The sequence below is a fragment of the Littorina saxatilis genome, linkage group LG4 (genome assembly GCF_037325665.1).
Source record: "Littorina saxatilis isolate snail1 linkage group LG4, US_GU_Lsax_2.0, whole genome shotgun sequence".
Lineage (NCBI taxonomy): Eukaryota > Metazoa > Mollusca > Gastropoda > Littorinimorpha > Littorinidae > Littorina > Littorina saxatilis.
The window spans coordinates 24,802,954-24,829,833 of NC_090248.1; the positions used below are offsets into that span (position 1 = coordinate 24,802,954).

The 26,880-nt window shown below is 44.5% G+C and overlaps 1 protein-coding gene across 2 annotated transcripts in view; it reads right to left on the minus strand.

Annotated features, from left to right (window-relative positions):
* Positions 1-26,880, minus strand: part of LOC138964303 (Fanconi anemia group D2 protein-like) — a 73,114-nt gene that overhangs the window by 20,436 nt on the left and 25,798 nt on the right. For both annotated transcript variants that reach the window (XM_070336218.1, XM_070336219.1), the window contains exons 22-37: positions 17,698-17,832; positions 16,585-16,691; positions 15,838-15,953; positions 15,305-15,413; positions 14,710-14,827; positions 13,465-13,543; positions 12,227-12,309; positions 11,619-11,700; positions 10,302-10,421; positions 8,093-8,221; positions 7,742-7,860; positions 6,606-6,719; positions 5,888-6,015; positions 5,023-5,122; positions 4,341-4,463; positions 3,918-4,011 (exon numbers count right to left, since the gene is read on the minus strand). In XM_070336218.1, coding sequence (XP_070192319.1) covers positions 3,918-4,011; positions 4,341-4,463; positions 5,023-5,122; positions 5,888-6,015; positions 6,606-6,719; positions 7,742-7,860; positions 8,093-8,221; positions 10,302-10,421; positions 11,619-11,700; positions 12,227-12,309; positions 13,465-13,543; positions 14,710-14,827; positions 15,305-15,413; positions 15,838-15,953; positions 16,585-16,691; positions 17,698-17,832 — 1,756 coding nt within the window. The remainder of the gene's footprint in view (positions 1-3,917; positions 4,012-4,340; positions 4,464-5,022; positions 5,123-5,887; positions 6,016-6,605; positions 6,720-7,741; positions 7,861-8,092; positions 8,222-10,301; positions 10,422-11,618; positions 11,701-12,226; positions 12,310-13,464; positions 13,544-14,709; positions 14,828-15,304; positions 15,414-15,837; positions 15,954-16,584; positions 16,692-17,697; positions 17,833-26,880) is intronic.

The following is a 26,880-nucleotide window of genomic DNA, read 5'->3' on the forward strand; positions in this document are numbered from 1 at the left end:
TGTCGCGTTCCCCCCTGCGGCCCCGGCTTCTCGTGCTCCCAAGCGCAAGAAGAAGGGTGCTCAGACAGGTAAGGGTAAGCAGCACCACCAGGGGGGTGGTCGCAAGCCTGCGCCTGCCCGCCAGCAGAATTTTCAGTGAGTCCCGGCCCTACGTTGACGCCCCCTCAAGTTGCCCCTCTTTCGTCCGTCGGTTCCCTTTTTCGGGCCCGCGACATGTGGGGCAGACTGGTCTCCAACCAGTTTATCTTGAGGGTGGTGGGGTCGGGGTTTTCTCTACCGCTGTCGTCACAACCTCCATTGTCCGCTCTACCTTTGACGTTCCCCCCTCCTCGAGACCCTGCCAGATGGCAGGCTCTTCAAGACGAGGTGAACTCGTTGGTCGAGAAGAAGGCTGTCTACCCCCTTTCTCAGCCTTCTCCGGGGTTCTACTCCCGCCTGTTCACCGTCCCCAAAAAGGACGGCAGGTTCAGGCCGGTGTTGGACCTCTCCACCTTGAACTTGTACCTTCGCAGGTGCAAGTTCAAGATGGAAACCCCTTCGTCGGTCCGGTTGGCCATCCGGCCAAACGATTGGGCCACGTCTGTGGACCTCCAGGATGCTTACTTCCACATCCTGGTGGCCCCGGGGTACCGACATCTGCTCCGGTTTGTTTGGGAGGGCACAGTGTTCGAGTTTCGGGCCCTCCCATTCGGCCTGTCCTTGGCCCCGCTGATTTTTACAAAGGTGGTCAAGGAGCTGGCGGCGTTGGTCAGAGCTCAGGGTGTGCGTCTGCGTCAATATTTGGACGATTGGCTCACCCTGGTTCCATGGAGTCTGTCGCTCTGCTGCTGCCCCTTGCAAGGCTACACAAACGTCCCCTGCAACGGGCAGTAGCAGATCGGACTTCCAGGCCTCTCGATTACACCGAGTTGGTCCAGATCGGGCCTTGGTTTCACGAGGCTGTAGTCCAATGGCTGGACCCGATCTGGCTCAACTCTGCGGTGCCTATCCAACCGAGACGGCCGTCTCTCTTCCTGTACACCGACGCTTCTACGCGGGGTTGGGGGGCCCACCTGGACCTGCACGAGGCCCAGGGGGTCTGGACCCAGGAGGAGTCCCTCCTACACATCAACTTTCTAGAGTTGGAGGCGGTTCGTCGGGCTCTGCTGGAGTTTCGCCTCCTGATTCGGGATCAGGATGTGTTGGTCCACGGGGACAACACCACATGCCTAGCTTACCTTCGCCACCAGGGGGGCACCAATTCTCGGTCCCTCTCCCTGTTAGCGGAGGAGATTCTGCTCTGGTGCCAGACCAATCAGGTCCGGATGTCAGTCCAATTCGTTCCGGGGAAACTGAACGCCCTGGCCGACATTCTCAGTCGGGGCGATCAGGTTCTCCCCACAGAATGGACCATCGCTCACAACGTTCTACAGCGTCTGTGGGCAAGGTGGGACCGTCCTCTGATCGATCTGTTCGCAACTCGATTCAGCGCTCGGCTTCCCAGGTACGTCAGCCCCTTTCGAGACACGAATGCGTTCCACGTGGACGCATTCACTCTCTCGTGGAGGCTCCTCGATGCTTACGCCTATCCCCCGACATCTTTGATTCCGAGGGTACTGGCAAAGTATCTGCAGGAACGGCCAAGACTGATTTTGGTCGCGCCTTACTGGCCAACAGCTCCGTGGTTTCCAGATCTTCGCGGTCTCACCCACGTAGACCCTCTACCTCTGAATCTGGACGGGGGAAGTCTGCTCCAGCCTCGATCAGGCCTCCCTCATCCACGTCCAGAGAGTCTGTGCTTGACCGCATGGCTCTTGTGCGCTCCAAACTGCTTGCACTAGGATTGCACAAGATTGTTTGTTTGTTTGTTTGTTTATTTGTTGCTTAACGTCCAGCCGACTACGCAGAGCCATATCAGGACGAGGAAGGGGGGGATGAAGGGGGCCACTTGTCAAGCGATTCCTGTTTACAAATGCACTAACCCATTACTTGTGTCCCAGCAGGCTTTAGTAAAACTAAATTAATACCTACTGGAAGATTACCAGTTTCCAGTATGTTAAAATAGGCTTAACCTATCTACTGCTGGACTTACATCAGAACACTAACAGATTAAACTATACATGAATCGCGAGACAAGCGGCAAGAGAAGAGATTTTTGGAAAAAATACAGGTGAATGAGCAAGAAGGCAGAAAAAAGAAAAGAATTCATGAAGAAAAAGAGAGCATGACAGGAAAGAGGAACCAAAAATCGACCTAACAGCAAACTAGAAAGCTCCTGCGGTTCCAAAAACAGGAGGGGCCTTTAATTTCATAACCGCAGTGCCCCACTGCGGGAATTGCACAAGAGTTCAGTAGAGTTTTCCTTGAACGCTAAGAGGCGATCAACTAATCAGCTCTACGACTTACGCTGGAGAGCTTGGGCCTCCTTCGCCTTGTCCAAGGGGATAAAGCCGCTTTATCCCTCAACACAGGACTTGGCCAACTTCCTGGTGGAAGTGTATCAAAAGAAGAGTCTTTCTTCTAAGACTCTTCTTGGATACAAATCTGCCATCACTTTCACGATTGCGGCTGCTACTGGTCGCAGACCTGAACACTTGATCAGTTCCTCCCTCATCGCTAATGTCCTTTCGGGTATTAGCAATGCAGCGGTGTCTAAACCTCGGGTTTCATTTCCCAAGTGGGATGTCTTCCTGGTTCTCAAACTCCTGCGTAGCAAGGAGTTTGAACCCCTGGCAGGCATTAGTATCAAGTTCCTGACTTTTAAGACTGTGTTCCTCATCGCTTTAGCCACTTGCCGTAGACTCAGTGGTATTCAAGCTTTGAGTGGCCTGGAATTTGACATTGAGTTCACCACACATCAGGTGACGTTGGCTTTCCTACCAGACTTTCGAGCCAAGAATCAGAATGCCTCGGAGTTGTCCAAACCAGTAGTCATTCAAGCCTTGGCTCCCACTCTTGAACATGATGACCCTGATCGCTTCCTCTGCCCAGTACGTGCCCTTAGAGTGTACCTGGATAGAAAACGTAGCTTTCGGTCTTCTAAGCGGTCACTGTTTGTCTCGCTTAATCCGAAGTACCAATCGGATATTTCTAGACAAACTTTAGCTCGTTGGCTGACCTTGCTTATCAAACAGGCTTATGTTCATGCTCAAGTGGATGTGGTCCCTGACATCAGGGCACACGAGATTCGGGCTATCGGCTCCTCGTTGGCGCACGTGCGGGGTGCCTCGCTCCAAAGCATAATGGCGGTCGCGTTCTGGAAGACTCCAGCCACGTTTATTAACCACTATATGCGAGACTTTTCCAGTCTCAGGCTTGACCAGTCGTATGGCATTGCCAAAGCAGTGGTTGCCAGCATGGTCACGTCAGTCTAAGGTATTTTTCTTGGGTATATTTTCTTTTACGGTAGTACTGTTCGAAAATTGCCTGGGTATCTTAATCCTTGGATTTAAGTGATTTTGATTAAGGAGTTTAATACTCTACATATCACCCTCACACCACTCTGGTATTCTGTGCAAGAATAGTACTGTCGAGGTAAGTGTTATATTGACTGTAAGGCTTCTTTTTAAGCCTACTGTCTATATGATACTTACCGAGACAGTACTATTAGAGTTTCCCTCCCGCCTCCCCTCTTGATATGTTATGGGCTTTTTGAGGGTCTGCAGCTCATAAAGAAAGAGGACGCGCCACCTACATCCTGTAAGGGGGAAGCACTCGGACAGTGCTTGGGATCCACGGTGGCGCATGGTTATGGGAGATAATTGTACCCACGCAGCGTTTTGTCCAATTTTTTCGGCCTATAATAGATAATGTGCAAGAATAGTACTGTCTCGGTAAGTATCATATAGACAGTAGGCTTAAAAAGAAGCCTTACATTTGTATGGACCGGTATAAACCCAAAAAAGATGAGAAAATATACGGAAGTTGGTTTAACATACCTGCCTACTGTCAGAGCGTTTGAGAGGAGCGACGCGTTTGGCGGTGTCCACAAGTTCGCTCAGCACCACTCGCAGAAACACGGGGAAGGACGACCTGGTACAAAGAAACATAGCGGATGAAAGTCGCTTGTTCATTTCAACGCTTGTAATTCTCTCAGGTGCCAGGAGATAGGTTCCGCATAACTCTCATTTACACATGTCGTATGCATTCAGAGTTTCTCAGATAGACATTATAGTTTCTTGTTTTTCACAGCAGCTAGTGCTGTTTTTACATTTAAAATTATGCCAATACAGTGAGTTCCCCAGAGTCAGTTTTCACCTGGTTACATGACTGGATTTGAACCCTGAATCTTCCTCCTGGAAGGCCGACATCGTAACCACTAGGCTACTAGCCTGTCTTGATTTTTTTCGTAAATGCCTGACCTGGTAAGTGTGGGGAAGGTGTCCGATGCAGCGTTCCTGTCTGCCTGCAGCAGCTGTGTCATGCCTGTGTCCACTACGGTGTGCATGGCCTGTGTCGGATCTGCACTGTTGACCACCCACGTCCTGAGACAGAAAGAAGTGCATATTCTTGCTGAGACAATCTGTTCAGCTTAACTATGCAATGTCCTGATATGAAGAATGTGAAGTCCACTTTGTTCAGTTCTCCAAGTCACACATCATAATCATTTTTAACAAAAATGAAGAGTAAACATTAGGCATATCATGAAATCTTTAACAAACAACAAAAAAGGCCTCAAAACATGTTCTCCATTCGCTGTGAAAATGTTTGGGAAACATGATGCAAAACTGTGCAACATTGGGATCTCAAGCATGATCTTTGGAGATTTAAGGATGTTAGAAATCCGACAAATGGTGAAATATTGCCCTCCTGAACATGCTTCTTTTGTCAGGTCCATATAGTCTCTTTCCACTGTTTGTAAAGCAGTTAATCAGTGTGCTCATTGTCAAATTTCCTTTAAAATGGAGAGATTCTTCATTATAACAACAACGAAAATAGGCAAGAGAAAAAGCAGAGAATTGCTTTAGTCTAGCAAAATGAAAAGACTTGTACAAAATCTCAGAAAAACAAAAAAAAGACAACGAAAAGTTCTAAAAGTCTCACTTGACGAGAGTCTGTAACATCTCATTGCAGACCGCTCCTTTCTCCCGCTGTCCCTTCGAGTCCAACCATTCTCGCTGCAACATCTTCTGTGACATCTCCGCTGTAACACATGTACAGGCAGGCATGTAGTACCTTTGAGCATCTGAGCACTGGACAATTTATACTTCAGTGTACTAGTACCATCCTAGAACTATTCACATGCATAATTCATGTACGTTGTGCTATTTTTGAGGCATGAATAGACAAATTCCAAAAGTAACTCCGTCTGGTTTGTATGTGTTGTGGAAGAGTGATCTTTTCTTGCAAAACCTCTGCCAGACATTGTAAGGGCCAATCACTAGCGAAGGGAGTGACGAAAACGTGCTCCTCTCTACATGTTTACGACACACCCCTCGCTACTGATTGGCCCCTCCAATGTTTGGCAGAGGTTTTGCAAGAAAAGATCACTCTTCCACAACCCATACAAACGCGACGGAGTTATTTCCGAAAATCTTCTATTGATATTTGGTCCATGATGGAAACCATGAAAGACTCATGCTGAGCATTGCTTCACCTGGGAAGGTATTGTAACCAAGTGTACAAAACATTGAGTTACTATAATTAGTCCACACTCATCGCTGGCAGACAACTCATTGCAGAGGCTGCTGTGAAGGGAGACTAATGAGTCACCTTGTCACAGTACAAAACCACAGAACAAATGCAGCAAAGAACTCCGAGCAACTCATTCCTGGTCAGGAATTATCACTAAAACAGGAGATAAAATCTCAAGAGGATAACAAAGCTTTGATGCTGCATTCAAAACGACTTTGCTTTCTCTTGAGGAAAATACACACACACACAGAAAGGAAGAGTGAAAGTAATGTACCCAGTTTTTGCTGCAGTGTGTCGTCCTCTGCCCTGTTGGCTAGCACAGTCAGAAGTCTCACCAGGGCCGTGGCTGCTGGTAAACTGGGCACCGTCTCTGAAAACTTCTGTATGTACTGGGATGCTCCTCTGAAACAAGACAACGGAAACGCATGACGTACTTCCGTGCTTCTTTCTATTTAAAGAGAAAACAACTACTTAAATCTTTGTGATTTTAAACGCATGAAGTCCTTCCATGCCTCTTTCTATTTAAAGAGTAAACAATTACTATAATCATTGTAACTGTTTGGGTCAAAGGTAGGACAGACTTATTTATGGAATAAGTATATAACTCAGTTGAAAAATGGAATAAACATTTGTGGGTCTGCAGAATACATGTAAATTGCAACACATTTTCCAATGACAAGCCAGAGCATTTAAATAAGAAACCAAACATCCATTCATATTTAAAATGATGCAAGATTAAAGAGAGGAAGAATTCCTTTCACAACTGGTCTTCTGCTCTTACAAATTATATCACCTCTGTCTAACTGATCTTTCCAGTCACAAAATCTTGTTACAGTGGTACCCCCATTTTAATATCTCCAAAAGTCTGATAAAATCCGGTCTTAAAAAAGGAGAGTCAAATGGAGGTACATTTTACAGAGGTTATGAACAGAAAATCTGAGAAAACAAGATCTGACAAGGGAGGGAGTCTTGCAAGGGGGGTTCCTTTGTACCTCATGAGGTCTGCCATGGATTGCTGAGTGGGACCAGTGACCTTGACCCTCTCCACCAGGACTGTCAGGCTTTCCTTCAGCAATGGACGATGATCCGCCAGTGCAAAACCGTTCCTACAAGAAACGTACGAGTATTGCTTGAATATGCAGAAATCCATCCAGAGAATACCCTGATAATGTGAAATACATGTAACTGTTTATTCATCTTCATACATCAGCTGAGCACCAAGCATAAAGTTTGTGTTCTGGATCTTTGAGAAATAAAATATATGTTTTTATGGTGCAAACAAACAAAACAAATACAGTGTTAACATAAATGAAAATCTGTTACCAAATAATTAGCAAGGAAAAAAAGCAGGAATCTTCCTTAATCCACAAAAATAGCTCACAGTTAACACTGATTTATTTTCCTCAGGAGATTTTGTTTTCTTCCTCAGATAACAACTCAGGTTTTCTCTGAAATGTGCGGATCCGAGATTTCCCCAGCCTGATTATTATTGTGGGGGTTCCAAGAAATCAGCTTCACAATATGCAAAAGACTTTGACACGTACTACGAGAAGAGGGAGATGAAAGCCTGCAGCAGAAGGTGCGGACAGGTTGCCACTTTGCACAGCCTCTAGGGCGGGGATATAGCTCAGTTGGTAGCGCGCTGGATTTGTATTCAGTTGGCCGCTGTCAGCGTGAGTTCGATCCCAGGTTCGGCGGAAATTTATTTCAGAGTCAAATTTGTGTGCAGACTCTCTTCGGTGTCCGAACTCCCCCCCCCCCCCCCCCCCCCCCCCGTGTACACTACATTGGGTGTGCACGTTAAAGATCCCACGATTGACAAAAGGGTCTTTCCTGGCAAAAATTGCTTAGGCACAGTTAATAATTGTCTACCTATACCCGTGTGACTTGGAATAATAGGCCGTGAAAGGTAAATATGCGCCGAAATGGCTGCAATTACTGGCCGTATAAAATTTCATCTCACACGGCATCACTGCAGAGCGCCTAGAACTGTACCCACGGAATATGCGCGATATAAGCCTCATTGATTGATTGATTGATAGGGTGTACACAACGAAAGTGTTACGCCATGGGGGTTCAAAAAATTTTGAAAGCAGCTTCACAATACGCAAAAGACTTTGACACGTACCAAGAGAAGAGGGCGATGAAAGCCTGCAGCAGGAGATGCAAACACGTTGCCATGCGCACAGCCTCTGGGGAGTGACTGCCTGGTCCATCCACCATCCCGTCGTTATCTGCCATCAATGTCTACGGGGGAAAAAAGGTGTAACATAATTTTTAACACTATTGTACAACCCCCCCCCCCCCCCCCCCCCCAATAAAGACTAATTGCCTGGCAATAATTCATCCCCAAAAATCTTGATTTTTAGTATGTCTAAGCGGATGGAGGTATCTTATCCCATGTAAAAAGCCTGGAATGATGAGCAGAATTACAGGAGGGACCGTCTCTTAAAGAAAGTGTCTTCGTCCTTAAGATTACCTGGAAGAAAGCGCTGGTAGCCTCCAGGTGTGTGCTGAGAGCAGGCAGCAGGTCAACAGCAAAGCGAGCCACCTGGTGAGGTTTCTGCTGATCCAGGTTACTGAACTTCTGCTTGCCACTGCTTTTGCTCTGAAAGAAGTACATAAGAATTTGTAAAAATAACAAAACAAGAAAGGTTATTTTTATTTTATTTTGCCATTCTATGACTCTGCATGACCATATTTCGAAACACTGAGATAAGTTTTCACTTTATTTATCTGTCTGTCCACTAATCTATAAAGGCCATTGTTAAAATCAAAACGTGCCAATACCTTACCATTCGTGTTTTTTTTATTGTTATATTTGTGGAACGTTTAATTCAGGACAAAACAAAACCTTCACAAGAACCTCAACCTAACTGCCTTTAAAGTGGACAAAGAGACATGACAGAACAAAACAAAGAAATGGTGCTGTGACTTATCATAGAATGTTCCGGTGGATGGATGTAGCAATTACATAGTACATGTACCATAATTTTTCATAGAAGAATTCGTGATTTCATTCGGCTGATGAAATAAAAATACTTCATAGTACAGTGGACCCCCCCCCCCCCCCCCCCCTTTTTTTTTAAAGACCTAACTTTTCTGTTTCGCAACCTCTGTAAATTTACCCTTCATTTTAAGACTTTCTGCTGCCCAACGAATGGTTGTGTGATGCGCCCGCAGCGTGTTGGCGTACATACATGTGCTTGTCACATCTCGCTTTCAGCCTTCACCGCCGGCTAGCCAAGCTGCTTGCAGCACCCGCGAAAAAGAGAGCAGCCTTGTGTAAGTCTCTCCCTGCCAGTAAGCCTCTCCACAACAAGTCCTATGCAAGCTTTAAAGCAACCCTCCACGAGGTGTTGGGTGGTAACTGGGGGCCTTATGTCCCCAGGCAGAATTGCAAGGGCGCGGAGGAGGTTTGGCCCCGAACATGCGGCATACAGGCCCACCAGAGCGTGGACACGCCCTGGCGCCCATGAACCAAACCCCCAGGTATGGGTTACCTACAAAGACTCTACGTCCCAACGGCTGACCAGGCGGACGAGGAGAGTGTACTCCCAACGGCTGTGAAGGCGGAAGAGGACCCTTAGTCTCACATCCCAACGGTAAAACAGGCGGACGAGGAGTTCCCAACGGCTGTTTTAGCGGATGAAGATGCCCCATGTTTTGCTGCTTTCACAAGCGCCGGGTTGGAAAGACTCGTCAGCCCTGATAGGCAGCTTTCCTAGGAGAAGGACACTCGGAAGTCAAACCCGGCCAGATGAGGGCCGATAACCGTGTGAGGAAACTTGTCTAGGACAAGGAAAAGTCCAAAATCACACCCACGAAGGCCTACCGAAGACGGAAGACACTGACCTTCAGGGTGAGGTGAGAACCGAGTGTCTACGCATCACCGACAAATATGGTTGTGTCTACATCATTGAGACTGAATGTCGAACGCTGAAGAAGAAGACTTTCTGCTTTTTAAGACCTGACTTTCTTAGGTTTCAGGAGGTCTGAACAGAGTTCCACTGTAGCAGTATAGGTCCTTTCAAGCATTTATCTGGAAAACAAAATTCGATACACTACACTACATTGGGGTGTGCACGTTAAAGATCCCACGATTGACAAAAGGGTCTTTCCTGGCAAAATTGTATAGGCATAGATAAAAAATGTCCACCAAAATACCCGTGTGACTTGGAATAATAGGCCGTGAAAAGTAGGATATGCGCCGAAATGGCTGCGATCTGCTGGTCGATGTGAATGCGTCATGTATTGTGTAAAAAATTCCATCTCACACGGCATAAATAGATCCCTGCGTCTCGAGTCCGAGTCTGGAGATACGCGCGCGATATAAGACTTCATATAATAATAAACAATCCACATCTGAAATGAATGACAATAGACGAATTCCAAAAATAACCCGGTCGGGTCTGAATGGGTTGTGAAAGAGTGAATACCCTTGCTTTTTTCTCGGACAAACATTCGAGTGGCCAATCACTAGAGAGGGGTGTGTCAGAAACACGTGGACAGGAGCACGTGTGAAGTTATTTGTCAGAGGAAAAGCAAGGGTAAAAACTCTTTCACACTCCATACAAAACCGAGTTATTTAAAAAAAAAATAGACAATTCTGAAGAAGAAAAGCCCTGCAGTCCTGCATTGTGAAAACTAGTGCCAACAGTTTACTCAGTGAAAAAATGTGTCTTCACCTTGCCAGGAAAAGAGCGTCGCTTAGAGGCAGAGGCGATAAGAGAATGGTTCAACTTCTTCACAAGGTCCTCCAGCAGGAACTGCAGTTGTGGCGTCTCTATCTGTACCTGGTGTGCTCGCTGGAGACAAAAAAAAGTGACCACATAGAAATAAAAAGACAGCTACCAATCCAAAATTAATTAAGGGGAGTAAAGTCCACAACATTCTGCCATCTTTTGAGACTGGGCAAGCAATCTTCATTTTAGTTTTTATTGACTGTGTGTTTGAGATATGTGTGTGTGTGTGTTTGATATGTGTGTGTGTGTGTGTGTGTCTGTGTGTGTGTGTACACTTGAATGTGTGTGCATGAGTGTCCTTGCATGAATCTGTCTGTCTAAGCTTATATGGGCATCCGTGTCCATACATAAAAAAAAGTCCTGATGTATTGTTGCGTCCAGTTTTTAAAAAAAATGGTTAACACTAACTACCCGCCTCCCTTTTTTTTTGTCAAGCCTCAAATTACTTGGACAAAGTCAACTTCGCTAAGACTAGTTCACGAAGCTAGCTGCACGAAGATTTGGCACTGAATTTTGTATAAAAAGACTTTGCTTAGTCGACTTTGGGCTCAATTAAAGACGCCTCTAATGGAGGTGTGGTGCTAACAGCAGTCCTGAGAGTAGCCAAAGATTTGCCCCCTACCTTGGTGTGCTGAGAACAAAGACTTGCCCCCTACCTTGGTGTGCTGAGAACAAAGACTTGACTCCTACCTTGGTGAGCTGAGAACAAAGACTTGACCCCTACCTTGGTGAGCTGAGAACAAAGACTTGACCCCTACCTTGGTGTGCTGAGAACAAAGACTTGCCCCCTACATTGGTGTGCTGAGAACAAAGACTTGCCCCCAACCTTGGTGAGCTGAGAAGACTTGCCCCCTACCTTGGTGTGCTGAGAAGACTTGCCCCCTACATTGGTGTGCTGAGAACAAAGACTTGACCCCTACCTTGGTGTGCTGAGAACAAAGACTTGCCCCCTACCTTGGTGTGCTGAGAACAAAGACTTGCCCCCAACCTTGGTGAGCTGAGAACAAAGACTTGCCCCCTACCTTGGTGTGCTGAGAACAAAGACTTGACCCCTACCTTGGTGTGCTGAGAACAAAGACTTGCCCCCAACCTTGGTGTGCTGAGAACAAAGACTTGACCCCTACCTTGGTGTGCTGAGAACAAAGACTTGACCCCTACCTTGGTGTGCTGAGAACAAAGACTTGCCCCCTACCTTGGTGTGCTGAGAACAAAGACTTGACCCCTACCTTGGTGTGCTGAGAACAAAGACTTGCCCCCTACCTTGGTGTGCTGGTCAGTGTCCAGCGAGGCCTGAGTGATGGGCCCTGAGTGCAGAATGGTGAACACGTCCAGATCCAGCTCCCTGAAACACAAAATAATCATCAACATTCGTCATGGGCTGAACACGTCCAGATCTTACTCCCAAACACAAAATAATAATGCAGATTCATTCATGAAGAGAATCAGTCAGGCACTATCTTGGTGAGAGCATAAAGAAATTATGATTGCTTGCTACCTTGCAGACTCTCCTCGGTGTTCGAACACCCCCGTGTGCATGCGCTCGATAAAGAACCCAAGTTCACAGCGAAAGTCTCAGGGCTTGGAAACATGAATACATGCATGCAGAAAAAAAGGTAGCATCGTACTGTACGAGCTTGCTTTCCCCAGAGAAAGCAACCCGAATTTGCATGAGGGTACCCTCACAGGACTAAATGAATTCTTACCTTATCTTACACACCAGTCATTCATCAATGCAGAACGACTATGCGATGGATCCCAACTATCGGTAACCTGGTGAAGAGTAAGTGTGTCACAGGTAATCAATATTTGTGTGAAATCTTAAGATACACCATGAACATGCCGAGGTGAACACAATGCAGATCATTCACCTGAAGCAGTGGGCATACGCTGTCAAGTCTTCAGCGTCTGGGGAACTCTTATCTTTTTCCTCCTCATCCTCTGCTTGTGTGTCCTGTACAGCAAGAAAAACTCACAGGATTAGCACATTTTTTAAAAGTTTTTTTTCTCCTCATAAATTCAAACAAAAGTGACAGAAGTAGGTGCAAGTACAGTGGTACCTGCGATGTGTGGCCCCTCTAATGAGAAGACACCTCCCTTACAAGGACACCTTCTGGCATCCCTTTGTGCACTATCTCTACCAAAATATATACCTGTCATGACAGGCCACCTGCAATGTTGGGACAATTTTTCCTGGTCCCAAGGGTTTCCTTTCATCAATCAATCAATCAATATGAGGCTTATATCGCGCGTATTCCGTGGGTACAGTTCTAAGCGCAGTGATTTTTTTTTTTAAACTTTTTTTTTATGCAATTTATATCGCGCACATATTCAAGGCGCAGGGGCATTCACATCGGCCAGCAGATCGCAGCCATTTCGGCGCATATCCTACTTTTCACGGCCTATTATTCCAAGTCACACGGGTATTTTGGTGGACATTTTTATCTATGCCTATACAATTTTGCCAGGAAAGACCCTTTTGTCAATCGTGGGATCTTTAACGTGCACACCCCAATGTAGTGTACAACGAAGGGACCTCGGTTTTTCGTCTCATCCGAAAGACTAGCACTTGAACCCATCACCTAGGTTAGGAAACGGGGGAGAAAATTGCTAACGCCCTGACCCAGGGTCGAACTCGCAACCTCTCGCTTCCGAGCGCAAGTGCGTTACCACTCGGCCACCCAGTCCTCAGAGAAGACACCTCCCTTACAAGGACACCTTCTGGCATCCCTTTGTGTACTATCTCTACCAAAATATACATGTCATGACAGCCCACCGGCAATGTTGGGACGATTTTTCCTGGTCCCAAGGGTGTCCTTTCATCACAGGTACCACTGTAAATATGAGTGCCAATCACAGTTCTTGATACTATAGCGTCACCGGTGATGTAAGGCCGTTCAGATGAGAGGACACGTACAAATGAAGGTCACTTTCATTTATTCCTTTGTCTAAATTCTTGACCAGAATATACCCGGCATGTAGGGACACCTTTTGTTGGTCCCAAGGTGTCCTTTCATCACAAGTACCACTGTCTTAACATTTGATTTATCTGCAGATTCTGACTGCAAAATACTGATTTTTCAAATTCAAAACGGAAAGATACACAAACCTTTTCCCCTTGTGTTGTCACATCCTGCGTGTTGTCCGCCTCTCCTGCGCACGACTCGTTCTCTTTATCAGCACGCTTCCTGTGACACACATAAACACAAGCATGTACATGTGCACTAAAACTAGAAGCAGGTCCACAGTGACTTGTTTCTTTTAGTAGTAGCAGCAGTAGTACTAGTTTTCGACTATCGTGCAGTCAGTCGAACGCAGAAGAGGAAGAAGAAGAAGTAGTTTTTGAGACTGGCGTTATCGCCTACTCCTAGCGATAAGGTGTCCCATTCTGTGGTTGTGGTTTCTTAATTCATCAAAATAGACAAAAAATGTGCAATCTTCATCGCGACTAGATGCTTTCGTCAAGAGACAATACACCACTCTCCTCCACTCTTCGCCCCTACAGTGGTTGTGAACACCACTGAAGGTGGAAGGGGTGAGGGGAGGACCTAGCTGTAAAGGAGTATGGAGAAAGACAGAGGGAAAGAAACTTGCTGCTGGAGAGAGGGAGAGAGCCAAAGACAAACAAAAAGAAGCAAAGTCAGAAAGGAGAGAGAGAGAGAGAGAGAGAGAGAGAGAGAGAGAGAGAGAGAGAGAGAGAGAGAGAGAGAGAGAGAGAGAGAGAGAGAGAGAGAGAGAGAGAGAGAGAGAGAGAGAGAAACTTTGCAGCCAAACCCTTCCCAGATGAAAGAGAAAGAGAACCTCCAAAAGATGCATATGGCTGCCGAAATGGCGGGGTAAAAACGTTCATACACACACAAAAAACCACTCGGGTAAAAACATGAGTAACCGTGGGAGTTTCAGCGTATGAACGAAGACGAAAGAGAAAGAGACAAAGCAGACATCTCCTTTTTGGACAACCAAATGGGGCGGGGATGTAGCTCAGTCGGTAGCGCGCTGGATTTGTATCCAGTTGGCCGCTGTCAGCGTGAGTTCGTCCCCACGTTCGGCGAGAGATTTATTTCTGAGTCAACTTTGTGTGCAGACTCTCCTCGGTGTCCGAACACCCCCGTGTGTACACGCAAGCACAAGACCAAGTGCGCACGAAAAAGATCCTGTAATCCATGTCAGAGTTCGGTGGGTTATAGAAACACGAAAATATCCAGCATGCTTCCTCCGAAAGCGGCGTATGGCTGCCTAAATGGCGGGGTAAAAACGGTCATACACGTAAAAGCCGTGGGAGTTTCAGCCCATGAACGAACAAACAAACAAACAAACAAACAAACAAACATCCAAATCTTCACTTCTGTTTTACCTTTTCCTGCCCTTTTTCTTTTCCCCTGCAGCCTTGCCCTTCTGGGCGCCAGATGTTGCCGGCTGTTTAACATCCTCTCCCCCCAGGCCCAGAACACTGGGGTTGTACTTGGGGTTGGCTGAAAACCACAACGCATATTTCATCTGATTCATCCTCTGAAAGCGGCGTATGGCTACCTAAATAACGGGGTAGAAACGGCCATGCACGTAAAATCCCATGAACGAAACAAACAAACATCTGATTCTGATAGAGATGAGAGACAGACAGAGGAAGAGGGACAGAAAGACGGAGGTACAGGAGAGAGAGAGAGGAAAGACAGAGGAAGAGAGACAAAGAAGAGAGATACAGATATAGAGAGACAGAGGAAGAGAAAGATGAAGCAGAGAGAAGATAGGAATGAAAAGGAAGAGACATGCAGATATAAAGTGAATGAAAGAGAGAGAGAATTAGAGTGAGGAGGAGAGAGACAAAGAAAGACAGAGGAAGGGACAGAGAGAAAGAAACACAGAGAGATAGACAGATAGAGAGAGACAAAGACGGAGAAAGAGAGAAGACACACAAAGAAAGTAGAGAAAGAGAAAAAGAGAGCATTTACCTGCCAGACATTTGGACAACACCTGCATGAGGTGCGTCATGTCGTGCAGCCTCTCTATGACCTTGCCCTTCATCTCCACGTCCGTCTGGCTGGCAAAGGCGTTCAGGATCTGTGTAATAATAAATAATAATAAATAATTTGTTATAGCGCAAGTCGTATCAATTGGCTCCAGGCGCTTTACAATTTCAAACTAGCAAAAATTTAACGAGCAGACAAATAACTGAGATAAAACAACATCAACAAAAACACCAAGCAAACTGGGCTTACATCACAAAAGATAGTTACACACACATACACTCACAGATATGCATCTCTTCTTCACACTTGCAAGGAAAAGTTTGCACACAAATAATTAATTTGATCCACAGCTGCAGTTGAACCCTCCTAAGACTCCCCCTTTTTTATTTTAAATTTAAGATTTTCTGTTCATAAAATCTACAAATTTACCTCCGTTTTAAGACTCCTTCATTCTTAAGACGTGCTTTTCTCATAGAATTTTAAAGGTGGTTAAAGGGAGGTTACATTGTACTAACCTCTCTGAACCAGTTGAGGCAGTGGAAGAGTGCAGTGCACAGAACGTCTTTCTCTTTCTCTGACAGAGAGTCCAGCTTGGTGTACACTGTTTCTTCTGGCAAGTACAGCGGGCAGCCTGGGCAACACAATTGTTGGCGAAACAATGACTGGATTGTTTGCTGTTCTCTCTAAGTTCAAAGTCAAACAACAAATCCCCCCCGAAAGTGGAAGGGTCATACATGTAAAAACTCACTCGTGAAAAAAACCCACAAAAAAACACGAATGTTTCAGCCCATGAATGCAGCAGAAGAAGAAGAAGAAACAACAAATGGGGAGGATACCATTTTACACACAAAAGAATATAATTATATTTATTGCACCTCTTGCGTAAGACTTAATGATAACAGGAAAAATCTAGCAATCAAAGTACATACATCCAAGCATATGCTACAAATTAGTGCTTGGAATCTACACACTATGTGGTTTTCATTTAAAATGAAGCCATAACTGTAAAGTAAACTAACTGAAAAGCCAAGAACACTGCTTTACAAACTTCCTTGAAAAAGAACACATATTTCTTACAGTATAAGCAAGTTCCATTCCCCACAAAAAAAGTTAAAAGCAAAAGTGCAAACTTACCCAGAAGTAACTGAAAAGCCAAGAACACTGCTTTACAAACTTCCTTGAAACAGAACACCGACATACTTCTTACAATATAAGCCAGTTTCATTCCCTACATAAAGTTAACAGCTAACATGCAAACTTACCCAGAAGAGCATCGATGCCTTCCATGTTCCCGTTCTGTGTCCTCCTCTCTCCAGTCTGCACCAGGCGGAAATGTGGCGACAAGCACACTGCGTACACTGTGTTCTGGCTGTCAACATATGGTATGAATATTTTGTATTTGTATACAGTCGCTATGATTAACAGTGGGAGAAAGTTATGCAAAACCAGTCTCCTGGCGCCTAAGAGAATTGAAAAAACGCTTTGAATTGACACACTGCGTATATACTGTGTTCTAACTGTATATGGCATTACAAATTTCGTCTTCTTAATACAGTCACAGTGATTGACAGCAAGGGAAAGTAATGCGAAACCAGTTGCCTGGCGCTTAAGAGAATTGAAAAAACGCATTGAAATGAACAAAGCACTTTCATCCTCAATTCACAGGTCTGTCACTATTTTTTTTGATTTCATACAAAAGTAATCAAGTGATAGTTTCACAATCATTCCTGGTATCTGGATGATGCCCCGGAAGATGCTGTGCTGAATGAAATAAGAGACTGAGGTGCACGAAGCAAAACTGGGTCCCACCCAATTGAGGGGAAACCAACCGCTGGGCTGGATTGGTTGAAATTGAGATTTGTTGTGATTTCAACCAATCAGACCCCGCGGCTGGTTCCCATCCACCCAGTTTCTCTTCGTGCACCTCAGCCCCGGTGCCTGATGGACACAAGGTGAGCTGACAAGATGTCCAACATCTATACGTTTAACAAGCATGACACCTTAAAACACCAAGCTGATTATTACAAACCAGTTGATTTACTCTGTAACAAACATGACACCTTAAAACACCAAGCTGATTTTTACAAACCAGTTGATTTACTCTGTAACAAACATGACACCTTAAAACACCAAGCTGATTTTTACAAACCAGTTGATTTACTCTGTAACAAACATGACACCTTAAAACACCAAGCTGATTTTTACAAACCAGTTGATTTACTCTGTCTTGCATTGACCCCTATTGTTTTTTGGTTCTGATTTTCATTAGTTTTACTTCACCTTTCTTGGAGATTCGGGAGGTCTTTTCCCCTGAAGCCCGCAACATGCGTTTTTTCCTGTACCAAATGCAAATATTTGTGAATTTGATTTCTCACCTGTTAGGTGTATCAGAAGCAGAAGACTTGGCCTCCATGACTTCTTTAGACACCAGGGGGAGCAGGTTGATGACTATGCTACTCTCCTCCTTGTCATTCAGACCAAACTGGGCTGACATAGGAATACCTGCCACACTGCACAAAACCACAGGGGACAATGTTTCGTTTAATGACATTCTGTTAGCTTTGTCATGCGCGTATGTGTTCATGTGGGGGGTAGAACACATGACGCAATGTTTCATTTAATGACATTCTGTTGGCTTTGTCATGCTTTTATGTGTTAGTGTGGGGACCAGAACACAGGACGCAAACTTTCGTTAAATGACATTCTGTTGGCATTGTCATGCTTTTATGTATGGGGACACTTTGCCAAGCCAGAGAAAACTTTAACATCAACGTCAACTTTATGTGCAGACTCAGAGACGGTATCCATGTCCCACCCCTGTGTCACCAGTGACATGTAAAAGACCTTGATCATTCTGCCATGAGACCATGGCTGATTACACTAACCATGCACACATCTAGGTAGTGCGGCTTAATGCTGCTAGCTTTCCGTTGGGAGTTAGCAACCCCCCCCCCAAAAAAAATAAAATCCCTGCGCTTAGAACTGTACCCACGGAATACGCACGATATAAGCCTCATATTGATTGATTGAAATTTCCCAGCAATTAAATAATAAAGTACATGTAAATGAAATTGAAATAATGCCAAAACTTCACAGCCTGGTTGCTTTGTTGGCAGGATGGGAGTCTTTCTTTATTTGGTGTTTAACGTCGTTTTCAACCACGAAGGTTATATCGCGACGGGGAAAGGGGGGGAGATGGGATTGAACCACTTGTTAATTGTTTCTTGTTCACAAAAGCACTAATTAAAAAATTGCTCCAGGGGCTTGCAACGTAGTACAATATATTACCTTACTGGGAGAATGCAAGTTTCCAGGACAAAGGACTTAATTTAACATTTCTTACATACTGCTTGACTAAAATCTTTACAAACATTGACTATATTCTATACAAGAAACACTTAAGGCGAAGTGCGCCACTGAAATTTAGAGTGATGGGACTTAAACAGCCATTTTGAGTTGTTGGCAGTTTTGCACCTTTCAATCTGTCTACTTTCATGAAATGCATATGATTACACTATACAAATTCATCAAAGTCTCTAAAAACATATTTCATTGCACCAACCCGGCGAATTTTTCTGTCTTTTCATTCACTCTTCCGATAAAAATTCCGATTTTCAACCCTTGACAACAGACATTTCTGCTCGCCCAACGCGGGAACGTCGTATACCGTTTGAACAGCAGTTCTCTCCCCTGTGTCATTCGGCGGTTATTTTCGGTTAAATATGGATTCTCCTGGGGAAACCCCCCTATTTTTCAAACAAGCAAACCACAGACACTTTCCATATACGGGGGTATGACGTAAATACCTGGCCACGATTGGTCAGATAGGCTCGCGTGGCTTTTCGCGTTTTAAAAGTCGTCTGCTCACCGCGTTTAGTTTTCGACTGAGTTTGCTTAGAAAAATGGCACGTGTGAAAAGATCAACGCTCCGAAAAACACATCATAAAGGCAAGTGTACGAGAAGACAACAACTGAAGAGTTGCAGAGACAAGAGAACAACTAAAACACAATCGGTGACCAAGCGCACAAAATCTGGATCGACCGCTGTGGCATGCAGATCAAATTCTGCGTCAGGACTGAGAGTGTGTTCTTGGCGGTTTGACGCGAAAACAATTCAAGACGAACACATAGGCCTACACAGCAGCCACTGGTCAAAAGCGACAGGTCCAGAGGCTTCCCAAACAAGGAGATGTCTTGTTGATTTGGAAACCTTTGATAGTATTGACTTGTAAACGAACTTTGTTGCCCGCAATGTAAACAGCCAACGCTGTCACCATGCCCAGACTCAAAACAGAGACACGGCCTTGCAGTGTACGCGCATGTGAGGAAGTTGTTCCAGGTACCGCTGGATACCTTGCTTCCAAAGAAAGCGGTCAAACGGATTATGGTCTCATCAGGCAAGCCGTTTATTCGTCCAGACTCCTTGATATGTGGGCTAGGTGCTCAACAATTTAAAAAATTTTGTGAAAGTTTAGATTTGGTAGGCATGGATCACAAAACCTTCCAGAAGAAAGCTGATAAACTCTATCAACGACTTGATGTAGATCTACTGGAGGAGAAAGTATTCAGTGAGGCTGTCCGTCAGGTCAGACAGATACACGCAACGCACAATGGAATGACACTGTCTGATGATGATGTTCTTGATATCAGTGTAAGCTACGACGGATCATGGCTGACCAGGGGGCACTCGTCCCACATTGGAATAGGGTGTGCTGTAGTCTAGACGTGCTGACTGGAATTTGCTTTGACGCTCATGTTATGTGCAACTACTGTCATACGTTTGCCAGACAACTGGAAACAAACTTCTCCAGGAGAAACCCCTGGAGTATGCTGCCTGGCTGGTAAAACAACTGGACATCTGTGACAAGAATTTTGCAGGTGAGTGCGTAGATCTAAACAGTATGTGTGTATGGTGCGTTTGTGAAGACGTTTGTTGAAATGGGATGATAGTGTGTTGTGTTTGAATTTTACATAGATCTGTAAGTGTTTGTGAAAATGTGTGTCAGTGTTTTGTGTGCGCTGTCTATGTGAAGTGTACGTGTGTGTGTGTGTGTGTGTGTGTGTGTCTGTGCGTGTTTGTGTATTTGTGTGTGTTTGGGTACTAATCCATGCATAGTAATACATGTACTGAACAAAAACAATGATAGCGTCTATGTTGGTAGATCTGTGGCTGATTGCCTTGTGTGTGTGTGTGTGTGTGTGTGTGTGTGTGTTTGTGTGTGTGTGTGTGTGTGTGTGTGTGTGTGTGTGTTTGTGTGTGTGTGTGTGCATGCATGTGTGCATGCATGTGTGTGTGTGTGTTTGGGTACTAATCCATGCATAGTAATACATGTACTGAACAAAAGCAATAATAGCGTCTATGTTGGTAGATATGTGGCTGATTGCCTTTTGTGTGTGTGTGTGTGTGTTTGTGTGTTTGCTATTCAGTGGCTGACTTTGACTGAAACGGTGGTTTTATTTTTAGGTTCCAGTGGCATCATGGAAGTCGAGGCGGCTCGGGTTCTGTGGGGCAGGTCAGTGTCGCAGCACAATCTGCGATACACAGTTATCCTGTCAGACGGTGACACAAAAACCTTCCAGGAACTTTCCAAAATAAAGCCTTATGGAGATCAAGTAACCATCGAAAAAGAAGAGTACATCAATCACGTTTCCAAGCGTCTTGTAACAGCGCTTCGCAACCTTGTGACAGACTGCCGCAAAAAAGGAATCACTTTGGGAGGGCGAGGGTATGATCAGCTGACTCTGAATACAATCAGGAAGTTGACGATATATTATAATCGGGCAATTAGGGGGGGGGGGGGGGTAAGACAGTTGCAGACATGAAACGGGCAGTGATGGCATCTCTGCGTCACGGCTTCTCAACAGATGACAAGCCACAGCATGACTTGTGCCCCCATGGTGCCGCGTCATGGTCCTTCTACCAGCCCCCAGGACCACACGCAAAACTCGTCCATACACCTCTCAACTTCAAGAAGCTGAATCCTCCTCTAGAACCAGTTTACCAGAGACTGACGAAAGATCAACTGCTTCAGAGATGTGTGTCAGGAAAAACCCAAAACTCTAATGAGTGTCTCCACAGCAGCGTTTGGGTTCGCTGCCCCAAGGACAAATTTGCATGCAAAAATCGCATACGGTTTGCAGTCGTCACAGGGGCTAGGGAATTCAATTTTGGACCAGCGGCTGCTCTCAACACTGCACAGTTCTACGGCTTTACAACAGGCTGTAACATGAAAAGGCTAAACAAGGCTAGGAGTGTAAAAGGGTTCTTGGCAGCCTCAGGTTCAAGAAAGATCAGCTAAACAAGAGACGCGACACTGTGCGTGCAGCTAAACTCAAAAGACAGGATGAGCTCATCAGACTACAAGGGGGTGCAGCATATGCTGCTGGGCAGTTTTAGGTAAGCCTGTAGTTACCAGGTGTCTGTGAAAAATACCTGAACTATGTTAACATTGATTTGGGGTGAATGAAAGAGCTTTGAAATGTTCTCGGCCTTGTTTCTCTGTTCAGCGTTTTTGCATGACCTGCTTTCTAGGAAACTGTTTTTCTTCAATCCAGCTGTTCAGAATGCAATGAAACTTAAGGGACATGCTTATCAGAGGACAACCTGTGGAATGACAACAGGAATTTTCTTTAAATTAATAAATAACTGTTCAGGCGGGTCATATTTACTAACATTGTGCTGAAAAACATGATAATTCATCTAAAAAAAATATTTTATCAGAACTATTCATCCTAGAAAAAATCCCTGTTGTCATTCCACAACTATGGACTCCTACATCCTACATACAAAAAATCACATTCCTATGATTTAAGGGGAAGCTAAAAAACGTGTTCCTAGCAACCCATTTTGGCAGTTGGAGATTGCCGTTTCCATGGTAACGGACAGTGACGGTACTGAAAACGTTATCCGTTTTGAAATCGTATATGCCTTACCACTTCATAAGCATATAACATTAGCCTATGGTAGAAGTAAATACAAATTTAGATTTTAGTGGCTCCCTTTGCCTTAAAGGACCAGACCACGCTGTTTTAAAGGTTATTAGAACCACTAACCGATGACTGAAGGTTAGAGAAATGCACCTAAAGATTCCAAAAATGTAAAGAAATTCACCGATTCGTAGCTTAATCATTGTGATTTAATTAAAAACGTTCCGCCAAATTCGTCTGCTAAACGAGACTTCGAAATGGCCGCCAGTAGACGAGAACCGGCTGTGACGTCACTTAGTGTTTGGAAACCGAAAGTTACAGCTTACGCTCAAGTGGGCGTTTGCCTAAATCGAGCATCAACAGCACGCCGAAGGAATGCGCACGGCTGCTGATAGCTATGAAGTATAGAAAAAAGGTTCAGGCATCAGTTGTCACCTTTTTCCGATGGGCTTACAACTTCTGCAGCAAGACTGATTAACTGGAAACGGCCAACACGACGTGCTGTGTTTCGCGACACTTTCTTCCAATGCGAACGCAGTTAAGCCGGCAAGAAAACCTGGCACACACAAAACAGCTGTTGCCTAACGCAGTTCCAGTTCCGACAATTGTTGACCACTCACAGGAGGTCAGAAACCGGATACCAATGTCATCAGAACGATCTGCTTTCACTAAACGCAGACGAAAGGAAGTGAGTACATGTATACTGAATGTGTTCTGTAAGGGATAGGGGTTGTGTCACTGGGCGTTTTTGTCAGACTGACAGTATTTGTAGTGGAATGGCATCTGTTCCTAATTTTAAGCACATGTGTTAAGATTACAGATTAAAACATATATCTGTTACTACATGTCCGTCCCCATGCACCCACCTTAAAGTTCCCTCTCTCTCTCCCTCTTTTACACTCACCTGGGTAATCGATGAGTCTCAGGTTTAATCAGTGTCCGTCCATATACACATAGACATTCACACAAACACACACACGTTGTTATAGTTGTTATCTAATTCAGTGTTGTATTAAATAGATAAAGAAATCGTTAATACAGCAAGCTTGCATGAATAATTTGCTGTTGTCCTTTTTTTCAGATCAGGTTCTGTAATACAGTAATTATAATTAATACAAGTACAAATTCATGTTTGCAGTCATACTCATAGTGTGTGAGTGTGTGAGTGTGTGTGTGTGTGTGTGTGTGTGTGTGTGTGTGTGTGTGTGTGTGTGTGTGTGTGAAAAGCACTTTGATACTTAAAACATCTGTGTTATTTGATTTTATTACAAAACTGCAGTCAGAATATTAAGCAGACCTATTCCAACAATACATTTTGATCAGCAGTAAATGTAATGTCAAATTATGAACAACAATCATGTGAGCAGATATATCTAACAGAAACAAATAGTCTAGCAAAATAATACAACCAAGTACATGTATGGACATCATCATCCACATAAAAAAATTGATTGTAGGAAGAGCACTCTGTGTTATTACCACTGCTTCAGTCAAACTGCCAGTTCAACTTTATCTCTGTGGGGTTTTTTTTTTCTCTCGGAGTAACATGGGGAAAAAAAACCTTTAAAAAACTTGCATGCAACAGAGCTGGATTGTTTCTAGTGATCATGCAGCATGGAAAACTACTGAAACACCTAAACAGAAATAGCAATGTCTACAGAAAAAACCCACTGTTTGATTGCTGTCTGTAGTACTCCTCTTGCTAACAGTGGCATTAAAATAATTAAAACTAAGCTATGCTCTCTTGGGGGGGAAAAAGTGCTCTAAGTACTTTTTGTGTCTACATAGGCAAAACAAAACTATGCAATGTTTCAGATTTCCTGACCCACCCTATGTTTTTCCTCCTTATCCTGGACTATTTTGGACTCTTACAAAAATGTAGGCTACTTCAAAAATGACAAATCTTAATTTTGCAGGCTTACAAGGAAATTGACTCTTCTCTTACAACCAGAATACACCATGATTTCAAGCAAATAAAAAAACTACATGCACCTGAGAAAAAAACCCACTTTAATTCAAGAAGTTAGACCTCCTAACCCCAGCTTTTCAATTCAATTCAATACGTTGTTGATGTTGATTATGGAGCTTAACGTCCTCCCAGGTAACTAGGGACCTATATTGGGGCATGATTTTTTATACAATGTTAAAAGTGTAGGGTGTAATGGGGGGGAGGGGGACTGGAGGGTGACGGGGTGTAGTCGCTAATAAATTTAAAGGTGCGTTTATTATCTAATATACCAGACATTTTGTTTTGGCTGGTGTACAGAATAACATCACATAAAATCGCACTCGCAAAACATACAAAACACATAAAATGTACACATCAGTACACACATAACCCAAACCACACATATCCATACCAGCACCATCACACACATATCCACATACATACTCTAGTTTGTACATTATAAAAATAAATTAAAAATTTTAGTAATAAATTTTCATTTGATTAATATACTTACCCAACTCACATATAGCAATTAACTCTAGTTCAGTGCTGGTAACGCTGTACGCATCCCCTTGGTAACAAGGGAAGCCCCTCTAAAAAAAGAGTGACCAATACCCATAAGGCCATATTAATACATACTTCCGACTTCCGTATGCGCGCGCATACGCCGCCATATGCATCATTCCAAACGAAGCCCAACTCACTCCCCTTTTTTTAGAAACCCACCCCCCACAGCGGGGAGGCGGGAGGGAATAAACGATGTGAGTTGGGTAAGTATATTAATCAAATGAAAATTTATTACTAAAATTTTTAATTAAATTACATATCTTACCCAACTCACATATAGCAGATTGCTACTATAGGTGGAGGGCACTTAACCCAATCAGGAATTGAGAATCCGTCCTGCCGCTAACAGAGCAGGTAACCCAGAAACACATCCTATCTCAATGCATAGGCATCTCTGAGATAAACATCAATGAAGAACCTTTCAATAAAGCCAGCAAGCCGACTCAAGAACTCAGTTCTGCCAGGAGACCAAATCGAAGGACAGCTAGAGTGGAAGCCCAATCTCTTGCCCCGTGAGGCCTAGCTGTAGTAAAGGGCAAAACTGCCCTGACATCCCCTGCCTGACTCTGCCACCATACATAAACTCGTCTAACTATGGTGGAGACCCAATTGGCTAACACTACTCTCGAGATGTCTTTAAAGCGCACCACAACGAGTGAGATAAAAAGAAGTTCCTGAGATTCCGATCTAGTGTGCAGAGTCCTTAACGGAAAACTGTGGAGGGCTGTAACCGTACCAAAAAAGTACATCAGAATCTCCAAGAGCCATAAAAATGCTCAAGAAAGGAAAATAGAGTCCGTGCTGTCCGAAGGGGGAGGACTGACTGACTGCCCCCCCCCCCCCCCCCTGTCTACTGCCACCACTTGAAGGCATACCTGAATACTGTGGCAGTCCATCTAGGCAAGGTTGACCTCAACAAGCCATTACCCCTACCAAAGTTGAAAGACATTCTTTCTTCCTTTATATAAATTAATCAGTGTATAACGTCGCATATAACCGTTCAAGATTAAAGGGCGACGAAGCAGAAAGATAAGAACAAGAGCCCTTAGATTTAATGATCTCAAGCAATCCGTGCAAGTCAGAAAAAATCTTCAAAGCTCGAACAGATCAAAAGGCTAAATATGGCTCTAGGGGAGCCAAAATAGTGATTAAGATTAGAACGGTGAATCAAAGTTGGTAACTCCAAATTCCGCTTATATGCCGGAAAACCCAAAAGAAACCTTAGGTGCCATAGATCAGTCTATCTCCGAAAATTTGTCTATAGCAAAATTAGCAGAAAAAACACTTACTCCCCCTTCTCACAGAAGCTACCCGAGTAAGCATGGCCTATTTCCGTGTTGATCAGCAAGGCTAGTTAAGTAAAAGAGTCAAAGAATCCAATCACAAGAACCCTAAAACTAGGAGCAAAGTCCAAGAAAGGACTGCAGATCAGCTTTCAGCAAGCCTAAAGTAGGCCCTCTTAAACTTGCTGGCTAAAAAGCCACCAAGAGAAAAATTCGCACCGAGCTGTCTCAGTAAAACTGATATCACATAATGTCTTAAACAAAGACGTGGGAGAAAAAGAACGGAAAGCCAAAATAGGTGGCTCACCACCTTCATTGTACCGAGAGACGAGGAGTTCTAACCAGTAAAACATAAGCCATCTGTTCCAAGCCAGACAACAAGACAAGTACCAGTCCAGAGTTGACGGGCAGAAGAGCCCGAGCAACTCAAAAATATCCTTACAGTAGACACCCGTGAGAAACGAGTGTGAGCAAAACCGGAGCCCTCTTGCCAGCCTAACGAAGTCTGGCAACCCAGAAAGAACGGGCCCAAACTGTGCGACCGGCAGGCCGCTCAAAGTAAAACAAGAGTAAAAATCTCCATGCCCGGCAGTCGGGCGACGAAGATAAGCAAAAGGCGATAGTACCAAAAGGCAAAAACCCATATTAGAAATTTCTCCCCTTCCCCCGAAGGAACAAAAACACGTGGTCAAAGAGAGTCTGCTCCAAGTGGCCAATTGGCCGACAGACTTAGAGAGTCCGCCCAGTCATAGAGACTCTCATGAGGGTACTTCGCTGCTAAAAAGATCTCGTGATGGCAAAGCCACCAAAACCTCTCATGTTCCGAGAGGAAG